Source organism: Salvelinus namaycush, chromosome 17 (genome assembly GCF_016432855.1).
Source record: "Salvelinus namaycush isolate Seneca chromosome 17, SaNama_1.0, whole genome shotgun sequence".
Taxonomy (NCBI): domain Eukaryota; kingdom Metazoa; phylum Chordata; class Actinopteri; order Salmoniformes; family Salmonidae; genus Salvelinus; species Salvelinus namaycush.
This window is the reverse complement of record NC_052323.1, coordinates 23,361,021-23,378,856: the sequence shown is the minus strand read 5'-3', so window position 1 is coordinate 23,378,856 and position 17,836 is coordinate 23,361,021. Positions and strand designations below refer to the sequence as shown.

General features: G+C 47.6%; 1 protein-coding gene across 1 annotated transcript in view; it reads right to left on the bottom strand.

The window, feature by feature from the left end:
* LOC120062473 (sorbin and SH3 domain-containing protein 2-like) overlaps positions 1 to 17,836 on the bottom strand; it is a 94,793-nt gene that overhangs the window by 9,142 nt on the left and 67,815 nt on the right. Inside the window, exons 13-17 of the mRNA XM_039012470.1 lie at positions 8,476 to 8,561; positions 8,329 to 8,369; positions 8,116 to 8,230; positions 7,751 to 7,879; positions 7,261 to 7,476 (exon numbers count right to left, since the gene is read on the bottom strand). Of these exons, the coding sequence (XP_038868398.1) occupies positions 7,261 to 7,476; positions 7,751 to 7,879; positions 8,116 to 8,230; positions 8,329 to 8,369; positions 8,476 to 8,561 (587 nt within the window). The remainder of the gene's footprint in view (positions 1 to 7,260; positions 7,477 to 7,750; positions 7,880 to 8,115; positions 8,231 to 8,328; positions 8,370 to 8,475; positions 8,562 to 17,836) is intronic.

Below are 17,836 nucleotides of genomic sequence, written 5' to 3'. Positions count from 1 at the left end.
TGGAAAAAAGTTGCCTCAAATTTAAAAAAAGTTCATGTAGGGTTAGTGGAAGCAAAAATGTTTGCACAGCAGTGTCAGGTTAGGACACACAGATCACACCAGGGAGGACTCTACCTTGTCCTGTTCTGCCCCATCTCTACACACAGGGGTAAAGGTATTATAAGGTGGGGTCATCTTCCTGCTCTCAGTAGGCTCCTCCTCTATGAAGAGCTTGGGAAGCTCCTCTGTCACGTCTGATGCTTGTCTGTAAAACTCTTCCCCTTTGGATTGGTCGCCCCCCTGAATGATGGACACCAGCTCCTCACAAAGGTCATCTTCCTGTTCCTGGTCCACTACCTGGTCTTTAGTGGAGTCCTCCATGAACTGATTCATCTCTTTTGAGATAAACTGATTTAGCTCTACTATGTTCTCGAGTTGAGATGGGGGGTCGGTGTGAGACAGGGGGTAGCTTTGAGACAGGGGGTAGCTTTGAGATGGGTGGTCACTGTGAGAGGGGCAGTCGCTGGGCTCGTACACCACCAGATCGATGGGACTGAAGGCCTTTGGTGAGGTGGGCGACAGGGCCACTGTGTCTGAGAAGGGGTCGAACGGTTTCTCCTGTTGTGAGTCTATAATGGGCTTGATGCTAGTGTTGTTCTGAATCCGAGACAAGTCGACCACGCTGCCATACTTGGGGCTCCCAAACATGGGAGAGATGGGTGATGAGGTGAAAGAGGTGCCGCCAGAGGTGGGGAGGGAGGATAGTGGGGAGGGTCTGGGTTCTGGGGAGCAGGGGAAGATGGGAGCCTTGGGGGAGGTGATGGGGATAAAGTGGCCCTCTCTGAGGGAAGGGGTGAGGCTGCGTGGTGTTGAGGTTACGGTTCCCAAGGTGGGGGCTGGGAAGGGGGAAACGAGGCAATGGCTGGGGGCTGGATAGGGGGAGGGGGACACCAGGGTGCTGAGGGCCTCCAGGTCGGCCAGCAGACTGCTGTTAGGGTACGGGGGAGGAGTGGGGGCCGGGGTGCAGGAAGGGGATAGGCCCAGGGTCAGGTTTATCCAATCATTGGTGACAGCCTGCAGGTGGGCCCTCTGGGTACTTGGGGAGGGGGATGGGAACAGGGAGGAGCGGGGTGTCCTGAAGGAGAGGGAAGGCGATGGTGGACTGAAGCGAGGGCGCGTGGATGATGACTTGGGAGAGAAAGAGAGAGAGTACAGAAACATACGGCAGAACATAAGTGAGGGGAATGGCCAGGTCAGAATGCATAGGACAGAGACTGTTGTTGTTTCTGAAATCTATTTACCAATGTTGACTCTGCTCCAGTCAGATTATTTGAGGTCACTGACACAGAAAAGAGACTGGTGCTAAAGATACAGAGGCTTTACCTGGGGGTTAGTTGTATCCGAGATCCTTGGGACGTCCTTACCAGCAGCGGCTAGTCGATGCCCAAATTTAACCCAAAATAAATAATGAAGATCAATCCCAGAAAATCCTGTATCCAACTCCGCTTTCACCACTGTAGCGTTGAGACGTTTTTTTACATGTGGTCTTTGGATTGGAGGAAGAAAATGCTCCCAAATGCTCTGTGACCACCCGCCAATGTGGCTGGTAAACTTGACATTCTACCAGCCAAATGCTCTGTGACCACCCGCCAACGTGGCTGGTAAACTAGACATTCTACCAGCCAAATGCTCTGTGACCACCTGCCAATGTGGCTGGTAAACATAGACATTCTACCAGCCAAATGCTCTGTGACCACCCGCCAATGTGGCTGGTAAACTAGACATTCTACCAGCCAAATGCTCTGTGACCACCCGCCAATGTGGCTGGTAAACTAGACATTCTACCAGCCAAATGCTCTGTGAACACCCGCCAATGTGGCTGGTAAACTAGACATTCTACCAGCCAAATGCTCTGTGACCACCCGCCAATGTGGCTGGTAAACTAGACATTCTACCAGCCAAATGATCTGTGACCACCCGCCAATGTGGCTGGTATACATAGATATTCTACCAGCCAAATGCTCTGTGACCACCCGCCAATGTGGCTGGTAAACTAGACATTCTACCAGCCAAATGCTCTGTGACCACCCGCCAATGTGGCTGGTAAACTAGACATTCTACCAGCCAAATGATCTGTGACCACCCGCCAATGTGGCTGGTAAACATAGACATTCTACCAGCCAAATGCTCTGTGACCACCCGCCAATGTGGCTGGTAAACATAGACATTCTACCAGCCAAATGCTCTGTGACCACCCGCCAATGTGGCTGGTAAACTAGACATTCTACCAGCCAAATGATCTGTGACCACCCGCCAATGTGGCTGGTGAACTAGACATTCTACCAGCCAAATGCTCTGTGACCACCCGCCAATGTGGCTGGTAAACTAGACATTCTACCAGCCAAATGATCTGTGACCACCCGCCAATGTGGCTGGTATACATAGATATTCTACCAGCCAAATGCTCTGTGACCACCCGCCAATGTGGCTGGTAAACTAGACATTCTACCAGCCAAATGCTCTGTGACCACCCGCCAATGTGGCTGGTAAACTAGACATTCTACCAGCCAAATGATCTGTGACCACCCGCCAATGTGGCTGGTAAACTAGACATTCTACCAGCCAAATGCTCTGTGACCACCCGCCAATGTGGCTGGTAAACTAGACATTCTACCAGCCAAATGCTCTGTGACCACCCGCCAATGTGGCTGGTAAACTAGACATTCTACCAGTCAAATGCTCTGTGACCACCCGCCAATGTGGCTGGTAAACTAGACATTCTACCAGCCAAATGCTCTGTGACCACCCGCCAATGTGGCTGGTAAACTAGACATTCTACCAGCCAAATGCTCTGTGACCACCCGCCAATGTGGCTGGTAAACATAGACATTCTACCAGCCAATGCCAAAATCTACAAGCATTTGGCTGGTGGCTGGCGTTAATTTCCCACCCTGGTCCTTACCCTCAACCCTAACTTTAAATCCTACCCTTACCCTAATCCTTACCTTAACCATAACCCTTACCTAACCTTAACCTTAATCTTTACCTTAACCATTTTAAAATATCAACTTCAATGTGGTTGGGACTTCCCAAGGATCTAATGCAGCCTGCCCTGTTGCTGCCAAGTCTGTGGATGAAGTGTGAAATGTGAACTGGGCCTGGCACGTCTTACTGGAGAAGCAGCAGCTGGTAGCTCTCCCACCCATAGAGGTCTCTATTAAACAGGCTAATGGAAAACAAGGCTTCTACAATGAATGTCATAGTGTCGGCATCACAAATCTCTTCCGCTCAACCTATGGCCCTTTAGTTATAGACACTCTGTGTGTGTACAGTGTGGGTTTATCAAGGATTGAGTTAGACTAAACTATACCGATTGGTGGCAGGTGTAAGAAACCTGATGGATTGGTGGCTGGTGTAAAAAACCTGATGGATTGGTGGCTGGTGTAAGAAACCTGATGGATTGGTGGCTGGTGTAAAAAACCTGATGGATTGGTGGCTGGTGTAAGAAACCTGATGGATTGGTGGCTGGTGTAAGAAACCTGATGGATTGGTGGCTGGTGTAACAAACCTGATGGATTGGTGGCTGGTGTAAGAAACCTGATGGATTGGTGGCTGGTGTAAGAAACCTGATGGATTGGTGACTGGTGTAAGAAACCTGATGGATTGGTGGCTGGTGTAAGAAACCTGATGGATTGGTGGCTGGTGTAAGAAACCTGATGGATTGGTGGCTGGTGTACGAAACCTGATGGATTGGTGACTGGTGTAAGAAACCTGATGGATTGGTGGCTGGTGTAAGAAACCTGATGGATTAGTGGCTGGTGTAAGAAACCTGATGGATTGGTGGCTGGTGTAAGAAACCTGATGGATTGGTGGCTGGTGTTAGAAACCTGATGGATTGGTGGCTGGTGTTAGAAACCTGATGGATTGGTGGCTGGTGTGATAAACCTGATGGATTGGTGGCTGGTGTAAGAAACCTGATGGATTGGTGGCTGGTGTAAGAAACCTGATGGATTGGTGGCTGGTGTGAGAAACCTGATGGATTGGTGGCTGGTGTGAGAAACCTGATGGATTGGTGGCTGGTGTGAGAAACCTGATGGATTGGTGACTGGTGTAAGAAACCTGATGGATTGGTGGCTGGTGTAAGAAACCTGATGGATTGGTGGCTGGTGTAAGAAACCTGATGGATTGGTGGCTGGTGTAAGAAACCTGATGGATTGGTGACTGGTGTAAGAAACCTGATGGATTGGTGGCTGGTGTAAAAAACCTGATGGATTGGTGACTGGTGTAAGAAACCTGATGGATTGGTGGCTGGTGTAAAAAACCTGATGGATTGGTGGCTGGTGTGAGAAACCTGATGGATTGGTGGCTGGTGTAAAAAACCTGATGGATTGGTGGCTGGTGTGAGAAACCTGATGGATTGGTTGCTGGTGTGAGAAACCTGATGAATTGGTGGCTGGTGTAAGAAACCTGATTGATGGATTGGTGGCAGGTGTAAGAAACCTGATGGATGGATTGGTGGCTGGTGTAAGAAACCTGATGGATTGGTGGCTGGTGTAAGAAACCTGATTGATGGATTGGTGGCTGGTGTAAGAAACCTGATTGATGGATTGGTGGCTGGTGTATGAAACCTGATTGATGGATTGGTGGCTGGTGTAAGAAACCTGATTGATGGATTGGTGACTGGTGTAAGAAACCTGATTGATGGATTGGTGACTGGTGTAAGAAACCTGATTGATGGATTGGTGACTGGTGTAAGAAACCTGATTGATGGATTGGTGACTGGTGTAAAAAACCTGATGGATTGGTGGCTGGTGTGAGAAACCTGATGAATTGGTGGCTGGTGTAAGAAACCTGATGGATTGGTGACTGGTGTAAGAAACCTGATGGATTGGTGGCTGGTGTGAGAAACCTGATGAATTGGTGGCTGGTGTAAGAAACCTGATGGATTGGTGGCTGGTGTAAGAAACCTGATGAATTGGTGGCTGGTGTAAGAAACCTGATGGATTGGTGGCTGGTGTAAGAAACCTGATTGATAGATTGGTGGCTGGTGTAAGAAACCTGATTGATAGATTGGTGGCTGGTGTAAGAAACCTGATTGATAGATTGGTGGCTGGTGTAAGAAACCTGATTGATGGATTGGTGGCTGGTGTAAGAAACCTGATTGATGGATTGGTGGCTGGTGTAAGAAACCTGATTGATGGATTGGTGGCTGGTGTAAGAAACCTGATTGATGGATTGGTGGCTGGTGTAAGAAACCTGATTGATGGATTGGTGGCTGGTGTATGAAACCTGATTGATGGATTGGTGGCAGGTGTAAGAAACCTGATGGATGGATTGGTGGCTGGTGTAAGAAACCTGATTGATGGATTGGTGACTGGTGTACGAAACCTGATGGATTGGTGGCTGGTGTGAGAAACCTGATGGATTGGTGGCTGGTGTAAGAAACCTGATTGATGGATTGGTGACTGGTGTAAGAAACCTGATTGATGGATTGGTGGCTGGTGTGAGAAACCTGATGGATTGGTGGCTGGTGTTAGAAACCTGATGGATTGGTGGCTGGTGTAAGAAACCTGATGGTTTGGTGGCTGGTGTTAGAAACCTGATGAATTGGTGGCTGGTGTGAGAAACCTGATGAATTGGTGGCTGGTGTGAGAAACCTGATTGATGGATTGGTGACTGGTGTAAGAAACCTGATGGATGGATTGGTGGCTGGTGTAAGAAACCTGATGGATTGGTGGCTGGTGTAAGAAACCTGATTGATGGATTGGTGGCTGGTGTAAGAAACCTGATTGATGGATTGGTGGCTGGTGTATGAAACCTGATTGATGGATTGGTGGCTGGTGTAAGAAACCTGATTGATGGATTGGTGACTGGTGTAAGAAACCTGATTGATGGATTGGTGACTGGTGTAAGAAACCTGATTGATAGATTGGTGACTGGTGTAAAAAACCTGATGGATTGGTGGCTGGTGTGAGAAACCTGATGAATTGGTGGCTGGTGTAAGAAACCTGATGGATTGGTGGCTGGTGTAAGAAACCTGATGGATTGGTGGCTGGTGTGAGAAACCTGATGAATTGGTGGCTGGTGTAAGAAACCTGATGGATTGGTGGCTGGTGTAAGAAACCTGATTGATGGATTGGTGGCTGGTGTAAGAAACCTGATTGATGGATTGGTGGCTGGTGTAAGAAACCTGATTGATGGATTGGTGGCTGGTGTAAGAAACCTGATTGATGGATTGGTGGCTGGTGTAAGAAACCTGATTGATGGATTGGTGGCTGGTGTATGAAACCTGATTGATGGATTGGTGGCTGGTGTAAGAAACCTGATTGATGGATTTGTGACTGGTGTACGAAACCTGATGGATTGGTGGCTGGTGTGAGAAACCTGATGGATTGGTGGCTGGTGTAAGAAACCTGATTGATGGATTGGTGACTGGTGTAAGAAACCTGATTGATGGATTGGTGGCTGGTGTGAGAAACCTGATGGATTGGTGGCTGGTGTTAGAAACCTGATGGATTGGTGGCTGGTGTAAGAAACCTGATGGTTTGGTGGCTGGTGTTAGAAACCTGATGAATTGGTGGCTGGTGTGAGAAACCTGATGGATTGGTGGCTGGTGTGAGAAACCTGATTGATGGATTGGTGACTGGTGTAAGAAACCTGATTGATGGATTGGTGGCTGGTGTGAGAAATCTGATGGATTGGTGGCTGGTGTAAGAAACCTGATTGATGGATTGGTGGCTGGTGTAAGAAACCTGATTGATGGAATGGTGGCTGGTGTAAGAAACCTGATTGATAGATTGGTGGCTGGTGTAAGAAACCTGATGGATTGGTGACTGGTGTTAGAAACCTGATGGATTGGTGGCTGGTGTTAGAAACCTGATGGATTGGTGGCTGGTGTTAGAAGCGTGTCCTATTGTCACGCTAGGACAACAGCTCCCTAATGCTAATATATGCATAACAAGACAGCTGAGAAGACCACCCTTAGTTCGAGAATGTTCTAACTGAGACAAAGTACTCTGCTACAGTACGCCTCTCTTCAAAACCGATCACTTACTAAAAGACACATGCAGTATATTCACGAGCCATATAGACCGGTAGTCTGACAGTCGATTGTAATTGCCAAGTGGATATTTTGTGTGCCTTCTAAATGGCACCTCATTCCCTATACGGTGCACTACTTTGGACCATGGCCTATAGCGCTCTGGTCAAAAGTAGTGCACTATATACAGAATAGGGTGCCATTTGGGTCAGGTTATGTGGGGTCCGGTGGGGTCATCGTACCTGGGCCGAACCCACAGGGTGAATCCTGTCAGCGGATAGGCTCTGGGGTAAAGAAGAGGGTTCTAGGTAGTGGTGGGCGGGGTTCTTGGCAGTGGGGGACTTCTTGACCACTACATCTACGTAGGACACAGGGAAGATGCCCTGCTTGTTGCTCCCTGGGATCTTCCCTTCATACCAGTTCTGGTCCACCTGGCTCAGCAGAATCACCCTCTCACCCTGTCAGACACACACACACACACACACACACACACACACACACACACACACACACACACACACACACACACACACACACACACACACACACACACACACACACACACACACACACACACACACACACACACACACACACACACACACACACACACACACACACACACACACAGGTAGAAGTCAGTTTAATTGTAGACACTGAGGGGATGAGAACTATATACAGTCAGACTATTTGAGAGTCAAAGTTATGCGGTGACAGCGGAGAGGCTCTTGCCTTTCTCAGTGAGAGCTCCACGTTGGTGTCAGCATTAAAGTTGTAGCGAGCCACTGCTTCACCAATCTCTCTGACCTGGGCTGGCGGGGGAGGTCTGGCTGGCTGCTGCCTCTTAGAGACAGGGATTTTCTAAAGAATAAAGAGAGAGAGATAGGCTGTGGGTTCAGGATAGGGGACAAATATGAACTCAAATTATTCAATACTGTGCATTGAAAACCCACATTGAGACAGCCAGAAGAGGAGAGAGAAAAAGAGGAGAGGAGAGAGGAGAGATGAGGAGAGATGCGAGAATGAGAATGAGAGGAATGGGAGGAGAGATGATAGAGAAGAGAGATGAAAGAGGAGATTAGAGAGCAGACACTAACCTCCACATAGGAGATGGGGAAGATCCCCAGCAGTCCACGGTGCTCTCCTTCATACCAGTTGTTGTCAATCTGCCTGATGATGTACACCGTCTCCCCCTTCCTGAATGTCAGCTCCCTGCACAACACATGGACCATTAGCGTCATGGCTGAGGGATGTGTCATTGTTGTCTTCATCTGAAATACTAGCAAACGTTGGGTTTGATCTGTACTTACTTCATTGTCTGTGCCTTGAAGTCATATACAGCTCTGGCTGGCTGTTTCCGTTGAGGGCATGGAAAGAAACAATCAATCATGGCATCCCTCTATCAGTGTTCAGTACAAGTGTCAAATGTAAATCGGAGGCCAAATATAATTGTTTACCTCTCTGACTTCAGGGGTTGGCATCCTGATCTGGGGGGTGTGGCGGCCCCCATCAGCGTAAGAGTGGCCCCTGGCGGGTTCCTGGTCTGTGAGAGAGGGAGAGAAGGCCACAGTGAGGAAGAGAGAGGAACAGTCCCTACAGACACTTAACATGCAAGGGAGGAGTTGATGGCAAAGGTATGAGAGGAACAAAAAGAGGTCTTTTAGCTAAATAATGTGATGAATCAAAATAAAACTACAGAACAAATCTAAACACTTATCTAACTTAGTGTATGGTATGGGAAACAGACTCAACTTCACCATTCCCCACTTTAGAAAGGTATAGAGCCCTGTACTGTCCCGGATTCCCTACAGCTCGCTTTAAGGCACGTAGACCATATGTATGAAATAGGATGCCATACAACTGTATCCAGTTATATTTTCCGTAGCGAGCCTGTCTCTCTCAATGACTCCAAACAACAACATTTATATCCAGCAGAAACAAACACCCTGGATGGAAATTGACATTTTAGTGATTTAGTAGACGCTCTTATCCAGAGCGACTTACACCTAGTGACAAAACATTAGGAACACATGCTCTTTCCATGACATAGACTGACCAGGTGAATCCAGGTGAAAGCTATGATTGTGTATGTGTGCCATTCAGAGGGTGAACGGGCAAGACAAAATATTTAAGTGCCTTTGAATGGGGTATGGTAGTAGGTGCCAGACGGACCGGTTTGTGTCAAGAACTGCAACGTTGCTGGGTTTTTCACGCTCAACAGTCCCGTGTGTATCAAGAATGGTCAACCTCCCAAAGGACATTCAGCCAACTTGACACAACTGTGGGAAGCATTGAAGTCAACATGGGCCAGCATCCCCGTGGAACGCTTTCGACACCTTGTAGAGTCCATGCCCCGACAAATTGAGGCTGTTCTGAGGGCAAAAGGGGGAGGTGCAACTCAACATTAGGAAGGTGTTCCTGTTTTGTATACTCAGTCCAAAGGAGCAATTGGGATTAAGTGCCTTGCTCAAGGGCACATCAACAGATTTTTCACCTATTCGGCTCAGGGATTCGAACCAGCAACCTTTCAGTTACTGGCCCAAATCTCTTAACTGCTAGGCCACCTGCCACCCACTAGTATTTATACTGCAGGTCAGCACTGGGTGCTGATGTGGTCTTAGTGGGGACTGCTGCCAGAAAACCTCTCTTTGCTTGGGATAGTATGTCAAGTAAAAGGGGGCCTGCATACTCTGGTCAATAGTCCTGCAACTGGAGTTTCAATCATCAGCCCAACAGCTACTAGATATTTCTCCCACTAGTAGGAAAATATACACTATGTGCTGTGCCAAGACCACAGACAGGATACAGACATAAATAATCCTACTACTTGCTATGAAGCAGACACAGATTGACATACCCATTTCTCATCTGAGGAAAAACACATTTATAGGAGAGGAGTATCTGTCTCTCCCCATTCCAACATCCCACAGAACCCTTTTTAGACTGCCAACCTCAGCTGCTCTCCAGTCATATGCCCCCTGCTATGTCTATTAACAGAAGCTTTTAGACAAGACACACACACACGGCTGCATCTCTATAGAGTAGCGGGGAGACACAGGTCCTGTGGTGAGCTTCATGTTGACTGAGCTGTGGACAAAGACTCAAGCACACGAATGGCTTATAAACACTTCTTTTCACACATTGTATCGCCTGTACCGACTGGTAAGGCATTCCAGATTCGAGATTAGCCTTCGGTGACGGGAAAGGTTTATCAGAAATAGGTCAACCAGAGGGCTGGTAAATATGTTTTTGGTGTATGGGGGTGTCGCCCTCAGCGATGGGAGACCAGACCAATGTGAACACGTCTCACGGAGTGAAGAGGCTAACTTCCAATCATAACACAAATACATACAAATAAATATAAAAATAGACTAATGTTGGGGAGAAAAAATAACCAACATCATATGAGAAAATATGAATAACCTGCAAGAATGAATACAACAGAGTTAGGGGGGGTGACTTGATGAATACAACAGAGTTAGGGGGGGTGACTTGATGAAAACAACAGAGTTAGGGGGGGTGACTTGATGAATACAACAGAGTTAGGGGGGGTGACTTGATGAATATAACAGAGTTAGGGGGGGTGACTTGATGAAAACAACAGAGTTAGGGGGGGTGACTTGATGAATACAACAGAGTTAGGGGGGGTGACTTGATGAAAACAACAGAGTTAGGGGGGGTGACTTGATGAATACAACAGAGTTAGGGGGGGTGACTTGATGAATATAACAGGGTTAGGGGGGGTGACTTGATGAAAACAACAGAGTTAGGGGGGGTGACTTGATGAATACAACAGAGTTAGGGGGGGTGACTTGATGAATATAACAGAGTTAGGGGGGTGACTTGATGAATACAACAGAGTTAGGGGGGGTGACTTGATGAATACAACAGAGTTAGGGGGGGTGACTTGATGAATATAACAGAGTTAGGGGGGTGACTTGATGAATACAACAGAGTTAGGGGGGGTGACTTGATGAATACAACAGCGTTAGGGGGGGTGACTTGATGAATACAACAGAGTTAGGGGGGGGTGACTTGATGAATACAACAGAGTTAGGGGGGTTGACTTGATGAATACAACAGAGTTAGGGGGGGTGACTTGATGAATACAACAGAGTTAGGGGGGGGGGTGACTTGATGAATACAACAGAGTTAGGGGGGGTGACTTGATGAATACAACAGAGTTAGGGGGGGTGACTTGATGAATATAACAGGGTTAGGGGGGGTGACTTGATGAATATAACAGGGTTAGGGGGGGTGACTTGATGAATACAACAGAGTTAGGGGGGGTGACTTGATGAATATAACAGGGTTAGGGGGGGTGACTTGATGAATATAACAGGGTTAGGGGGGTGACTTGATGAATACAACAGAGTTAGGGGGGGTGACTTGATGAAAACAACAGAGTTAGGGGGGGTGACTTGATGAATATAACAGAGTTAGGGGGGGTGACTTGATGAATATAACAGGGTTAGGGGGGTGACTTGATGAATACAACAGAGTTAGGGGGGTGACCTGATGAATACAACAGAGTTAGGGGGGGTGACTTGATGAATACAACAGAGTTAGGGGGGGTGACTTGATGAATACAACAGAGTTAGGGGGGGGTGACTTGATGAATACAACAGAGTTAGGGGGGGTGACTTGATGAATACAACAGAGTTAGGGGGGGGTGACTTGATGAATATAACAGGGTTAGGGGGGGTGACTTGATGAATATAACAGGGTTAGGGGGGGTGACTTGATGAATATAACAGGGTTAGGGGGGGTGACTTGATGAATATAACAGGGTTAGGGGGGTGACTTGATCAATACAACAGAGTTAGGGGGGTTGACTTGATGAATACAACAGGGTTAGGGGGGTGACTTGATGAATATAACAGAGTTAGGGGGGGTGACTTGATGAATATAACAGGGTTAGGGGGGGTGACTTGATGAATACAACAGAGTTAGGGGGGGGTGACTTGATGAATATAACAGGGTTAGGGGGGGTGACTTGATGAATATAACAGGGTTAGGGGGGGTGACTTGATGAATATAACAGGGTTAGGGGGGGTGACTTGATGAATATAACAGGGTTAGGGGGGTGACTTGATCAATACAACAGAGTTAGGGGGGTTGACTTGATGAATACAACAGGGTTAGGGGGGTGACTTGATCAATACAACAGAGTTAGGGGGGGTGACTTGATGAATACAACAGGGTTAGGGGGGGTGACTTGATGAATATAACAGGGTTAGGGGGGGTGACTTGATGAATACAACAGAGTTAGGGGGGGTGACTTGATGAATATAACAGAGTTAGGGGGGGTGACTTGATGAATATAACAGGGTTAGGGGGGTGACCTGATGAATACAACAGGGTTAGGGGGGGTGACTTGATGAATACAACAGAGTTAGGGGGGGTGACTTGATGAATATAACAGAGTTAGGGGGTGTGACTTGATGAATATAACAGGGTTAGGGGGGGTGACTTGATGAATACAACAGAGTTAGGGGGGGGTGACTTGATCAATACAACAGAGTTAGGGGGGGTGACTTGATGAATACAACAGGGTTAGGGGGGGTGACTTGATGAATATAACAGGGTTAGGGTGGGTGACTTGATGAATACAACAGAGTTAGGGGGGGTGACTTGATGAATATAACAGAGTTAGGGGGGGTGACTTGATGAATATAACAGGGTTAGGGGGGTGACCTGATGAATACAACAGGGTTAGGGGGGTGACCTGATCAATAAGGGGGGTGACTTGATGAATATAACAGGGTTAGGGGGGGTGACTTGATGAATACAACAGGGTTAGGGGGGTGACCTGATCAATAAGGGGGGTGACTTGATGAATATAACAGGGTTAGGGGGGGTGACTTGATGAATACAACAGGGTTAGGGGGGGTGACTTGATGAATACAACAGAGTTAGGGGGGGTGACTTGATGAATATAACAGGGTTAGGGGGGTGACTTGATGAATACAACAGAGTTAGGGGGGGGTGACTTGATCAATACAACAGAGTTAGGGGGGGTGACTTGATGAAAACAACAGAGTTAGGGGGGGGTGACTTGATGAATACAACAGAGTTAGGGGGGGTGACTTGATGAATACAACAGAGTTAGGGGGGGTGACTTGATGAATACAACAGAGTTAGGGGGGGGTGACTTGATGAATACAACAGCGTTAGGGGGGGGTGACTTGATGAATACAACAGAGTTAGGGGGGGGTGACTTGATGAATACAACAGAGTTAGGGGGGGGTGACTTGATGAATACAACAGAGTTAGGGGGGGTTGACTTGATGAATACAACAGAGTTAGGGGGGGTGACTTGATGAATACAACAGAGTTAGGGGGGGTGACTTGATGAAAACAACAGAGTTAGGGGGGGGTGACTTGATGAATACAACAGAGTTAGGGGGGGGTGACTTGATGAATATAACAGGGTTAGGGGGGGTGACTTGATGAATATAACAGGGTTAGGGGGGGTGACTTGATGAATATAACAGAGTTAGGGGGGGGTGACTTGATGAATACAACAGCGTTAGGGGGGGGTGACTTGATGAATACAACAGAGTTAGGGGGGGTGACTTGATGAATACAACAGAGTTAGGGGGGGTGACTTGATGAATACAACAGAGTTAGGGGGGGTGACTTGATGAATACAACAGAGTTAGGGGGGGTGACTTGATGAAAACAACAGAGTTAGGGGGGGGGTGACTTGATGAATACAACAGAGTTAGGGGGGGTGACTTGATGAATACAACAGAGTTAGGGGGGGGTGACTTGATGAATACAACAGGGTTAGGGGGGGTGACTTGATGAATACAACAGAGTTAGGGGGGGTGACTTGATGAATACAACAGAGTTAGGGGGGGTGACTTGATGAATACAACAGAGTTAGGGGGGGTGACTTGATGAATATAACAGGGTTAGGGGAGGTGACTTGATGAATACAACAGAGTTAGGGGGGGTGACTTGATGAATACAACAGAGTTAGGGGGGGTGACTTGATGAATATAACAGGGTTAGGGGGGTGACTTGATCAATACAACAGAGTTAGGGGGGGTGACTTGATGAATACAACAGAGTTAGGGGGGGTGACTTGATGAATATAACAGAGTTAGGGGGGGTGACTTGATGAATATAACAGGGTTAGGGGGGGTGACTTGATGAATACAACAGGGTTAGGGGGGTGACCTGATCAATACAACAGAGTTAGGGGGGGTGACCTGATCAATACAACAGAGTTAGGGGGGGTGACTTGATCAATACAACAGAGTTGGGGGGGGTGACTTGATGAATACAACAGAGTTAGGGGGGGGTGACTTGATGAATACAACAGAGTTAGGGGGGGTGACTTGATGAATATAACAGGGTTAGGGGGGGGGACTTGATGAATACAACAGAGTTAGGGGGGGTGACTTGATGAATATAACAGGGTTAGGGGGGTGACTTGATCAATACAACAGAGTTAGGGGGGGTGACTTGATGAATACAACAGAGTTAGGGGGGGTGACTTGATGAATATAACAGAGTTAGGGGGGGTGACTTGATGAATATAACAGGGTTAGGGGGGGTGACTTGATGAATACAACAGGGTTAGGGGGGTGACCTGATCAATACAACAGAGTTAGGGGGGGTGACCTGATCAATACAACAGAGTTAGGGGGGGTGACTTGATCAATACAACAGAGTTGGGGGGGGTGACTTGATGAATACAACAGAGTTAGGGGGGGGTGACTTGATGAATACAACAGAGTTAGGGGGGGTGACTTGATGAATATAACAGGGTTAGGGGGGGTGACTTGATGAATACAACAGGGTTAGGGGGGTGACCTGATCAATAAGGGGGGTGACTTGATCAATACAACAGAGTTAGGGGGGGTGACTTGATGAATACAACAGAGTTAGGGGGGGGTGACTTGATGAATACAACAGAGTTAGGGGGGGGGTGACTTGATGAATACAACAGGGTTAGGGGGGGTGACTTGATGAATACAACAGGGTTAGGGGGGGGTGACTTGATGAATACAACAGAGTTAGGGGGGGGTGACTTGATGAATACAACAGAGTTAGGGGGGGTGACTTGATGAATATAACAGGGTTAGGGGGGGTGACTTGATGAATACAACAGGGTTAGGGGGGTGACTTGATGAATACAACAGGGTTAGGGGGGTGACCTGATCAATACAACAGAGTTAGGGGGGTGACTTGATCAATACAGAGTTAGGGGGGTGACCTGATCAATACAACAGAGTTAGGGGGGGTGACTTGATCAATACAACAGAGTTAGGGGGGGTGACTTGATGAATACAACAGAGTTAGGGGGGTGACTTGATCAATACAACAGAGTTAGGGGGGTGACTTGATCAATACAACAGAGTTAGGGGGGGTGACTTGATCAATACAACAGAGTTAGGGGGGGTGACTTGATCAATACAACAGAGTTAGGGGGGGGTGACTTGATCAATACAACAGAGTTAGGGGGGGTGACTTGATGAATACAACAGGGTTAGGGGGGTGACTTGATGAATACAACAGGGTTAGGGGGGTGACCTGATCAATACAACAGAGTTAGGGGGGTGACTTGATCAATACAACAGAGTTAGGGGGGTGACTTGATCAATACAACAGAGTTAGGGGGGTGACTTGATCAATACAACAGAGTTAGGGGGGTGACTTGATCAATACAACAGAGTTAGGGGGGTGACTTGATCAATACAACAGAGTTAGGGGGGGGTGACTTGATCAATACAACAGAGTTAGGGGGGGTGACTTGATGAATACAACAGAGTTAGGGGGGGTGACTTGATGAATACAACAGAGTTAGGGGGGGTGACCTGATCAATACAACAGAGTTAGGGGGGTGACTTGATGAATATAACAGAGTTAGGGGGGGTGACTTGATGAATATAACAGAGTTAGGGGGGGTGACTTGATGAATATAACAGGGTTAGGGGGGGTGACTTGATGAATACAACAGAGTTAGGGGGGGGTGACTTGATGAATATAACAGGGTTAGGGGGGGTGACTTGATGAATATAACAGGGTTAGGGGGGGTGACTTGATGAATATAACAGGGTTAGGGGGGGTGACTTGATGAATATAACAGGGTTAGGGGGGTGACTTGATCAATACAACAGAGTTAGGGGGGTTGACTTGATGAATACAACAGGGTTAGGGGGGTGACTTGATCAATACAACAGAGTTAGGGGGGGTGACTTGATGAATACAACAGGGTTAGGGGGGGTGACTTGATGAATATAACAGGGTTAGGGGGGGTGACTTGATGAATACAACAGAGTTAGGGGGGGTGACTTGATGAATATAACAGAGTTAGGGGGGGTGACTTGATGAATATAACAGGGTTAGGGGGGTGACCTGATGAATACAACAGGGTTAGGGGGGGTGACTTGATGAATACAACAGAGTTAGGGGGGGTGACTTGATGAATATAACAGAGTTAGGGGGTGTGACTTGATGAATATAACAGGGTTAGGGGGGGTGACTTGATGAATACAACAGAGTTAGGGGGGGGTGACTTGATCAATACAACAGAGTTAGGGGGGGTGACTTGATGAATACAACAGGGTTAGGGGGGGTGACTTGATGAATATAACAGGGTTAGGGTGGGTGACTTGATGAATACAACAGAGTTAGGGGGGGTGACTTGATGAATATAACAGAGTTAGGGGGGGTGACTTGATGAATATAACAGGGTTAGGGGGGTGACCTGATGAATACAACAGGGTTAGGGGGGTGACCTGATCAATAAGGGGGGTGACTTGATGAATATAACAGGGTTAGGGGGGGTGACTTGATGAATACAACAGGGTTAGGGGGGTGACCTGATCAATAAGGGGGGTGACTTGATGAATATAACAGGGTTAGGGGGGGTGACTTGATGAATACAACAGGGTTAGGGGGGGTGACTTGATGAATACAACAGAGTTAGGGGGGGTGACTTGATGAATATAACAGGGTTAGGGGGGTGACTTGATGAATACAACAGAGTTAGGGGGGGGTGACTTGATCAATACAACAGAGTTAGGGGGGGTGACTTGATGAAAACAACAGAGTTAGGGGGGGGTGACTTGATGAATACAACAGAGTTAGGGGGGGTGACTTGATGAATACAACAGAGTTAGGGGGGGTGACTTGATGAATACAACAGAGTTAGGGGGGGGTGACTTGATGAATACAACAGCGTTAGGGGGGGGTGACTTGATGAATACAACAGAGTTAGGGGGGGGTGACTTGATGAATACAACAGAGTTAGGGGGGGGTGACTTGATGAATACAACAGAGTTAGGGGGGGTTGACTTGATGAATACAACAGAGTTAGGGGGGGTGACTTGATGAATACAACAGAGTTAGGGGGGGTGACTTGATGAAAACAACAGAGTTAGGGGGGGGTGACTTGATGAATACAACAGAGTTAGGGGGGGGTGACTTGATGAATATAACAGGGTTAGGGGGGGTGACTTGATGAATATAACAGGGTTAGGGGGGGTGACTTGATGAATATAACAGAGTTAGGGGGGGGTGACTTGATGAATACAACAGCGTTAGGGGGGGGTGACTTGATGAATACAACAGAGTTAGGGGGGGTGACTTGATGAATACAACAGAGTTAGGGGGGGTGACTTGATGAATACAACAGAGTTAGGGGGGGTGACTTGATGAATACAACAGAGTTAGGGGGGGTGACTTGATGAAAACAACAGAGTTAGGGGGGGGGTGACTTGATGAATACAACAGAGTTAGGGGGGGTGACTTGATGAATACAACAGAGTTAGGGGGGGGTGACTTGATGAATACAACAGG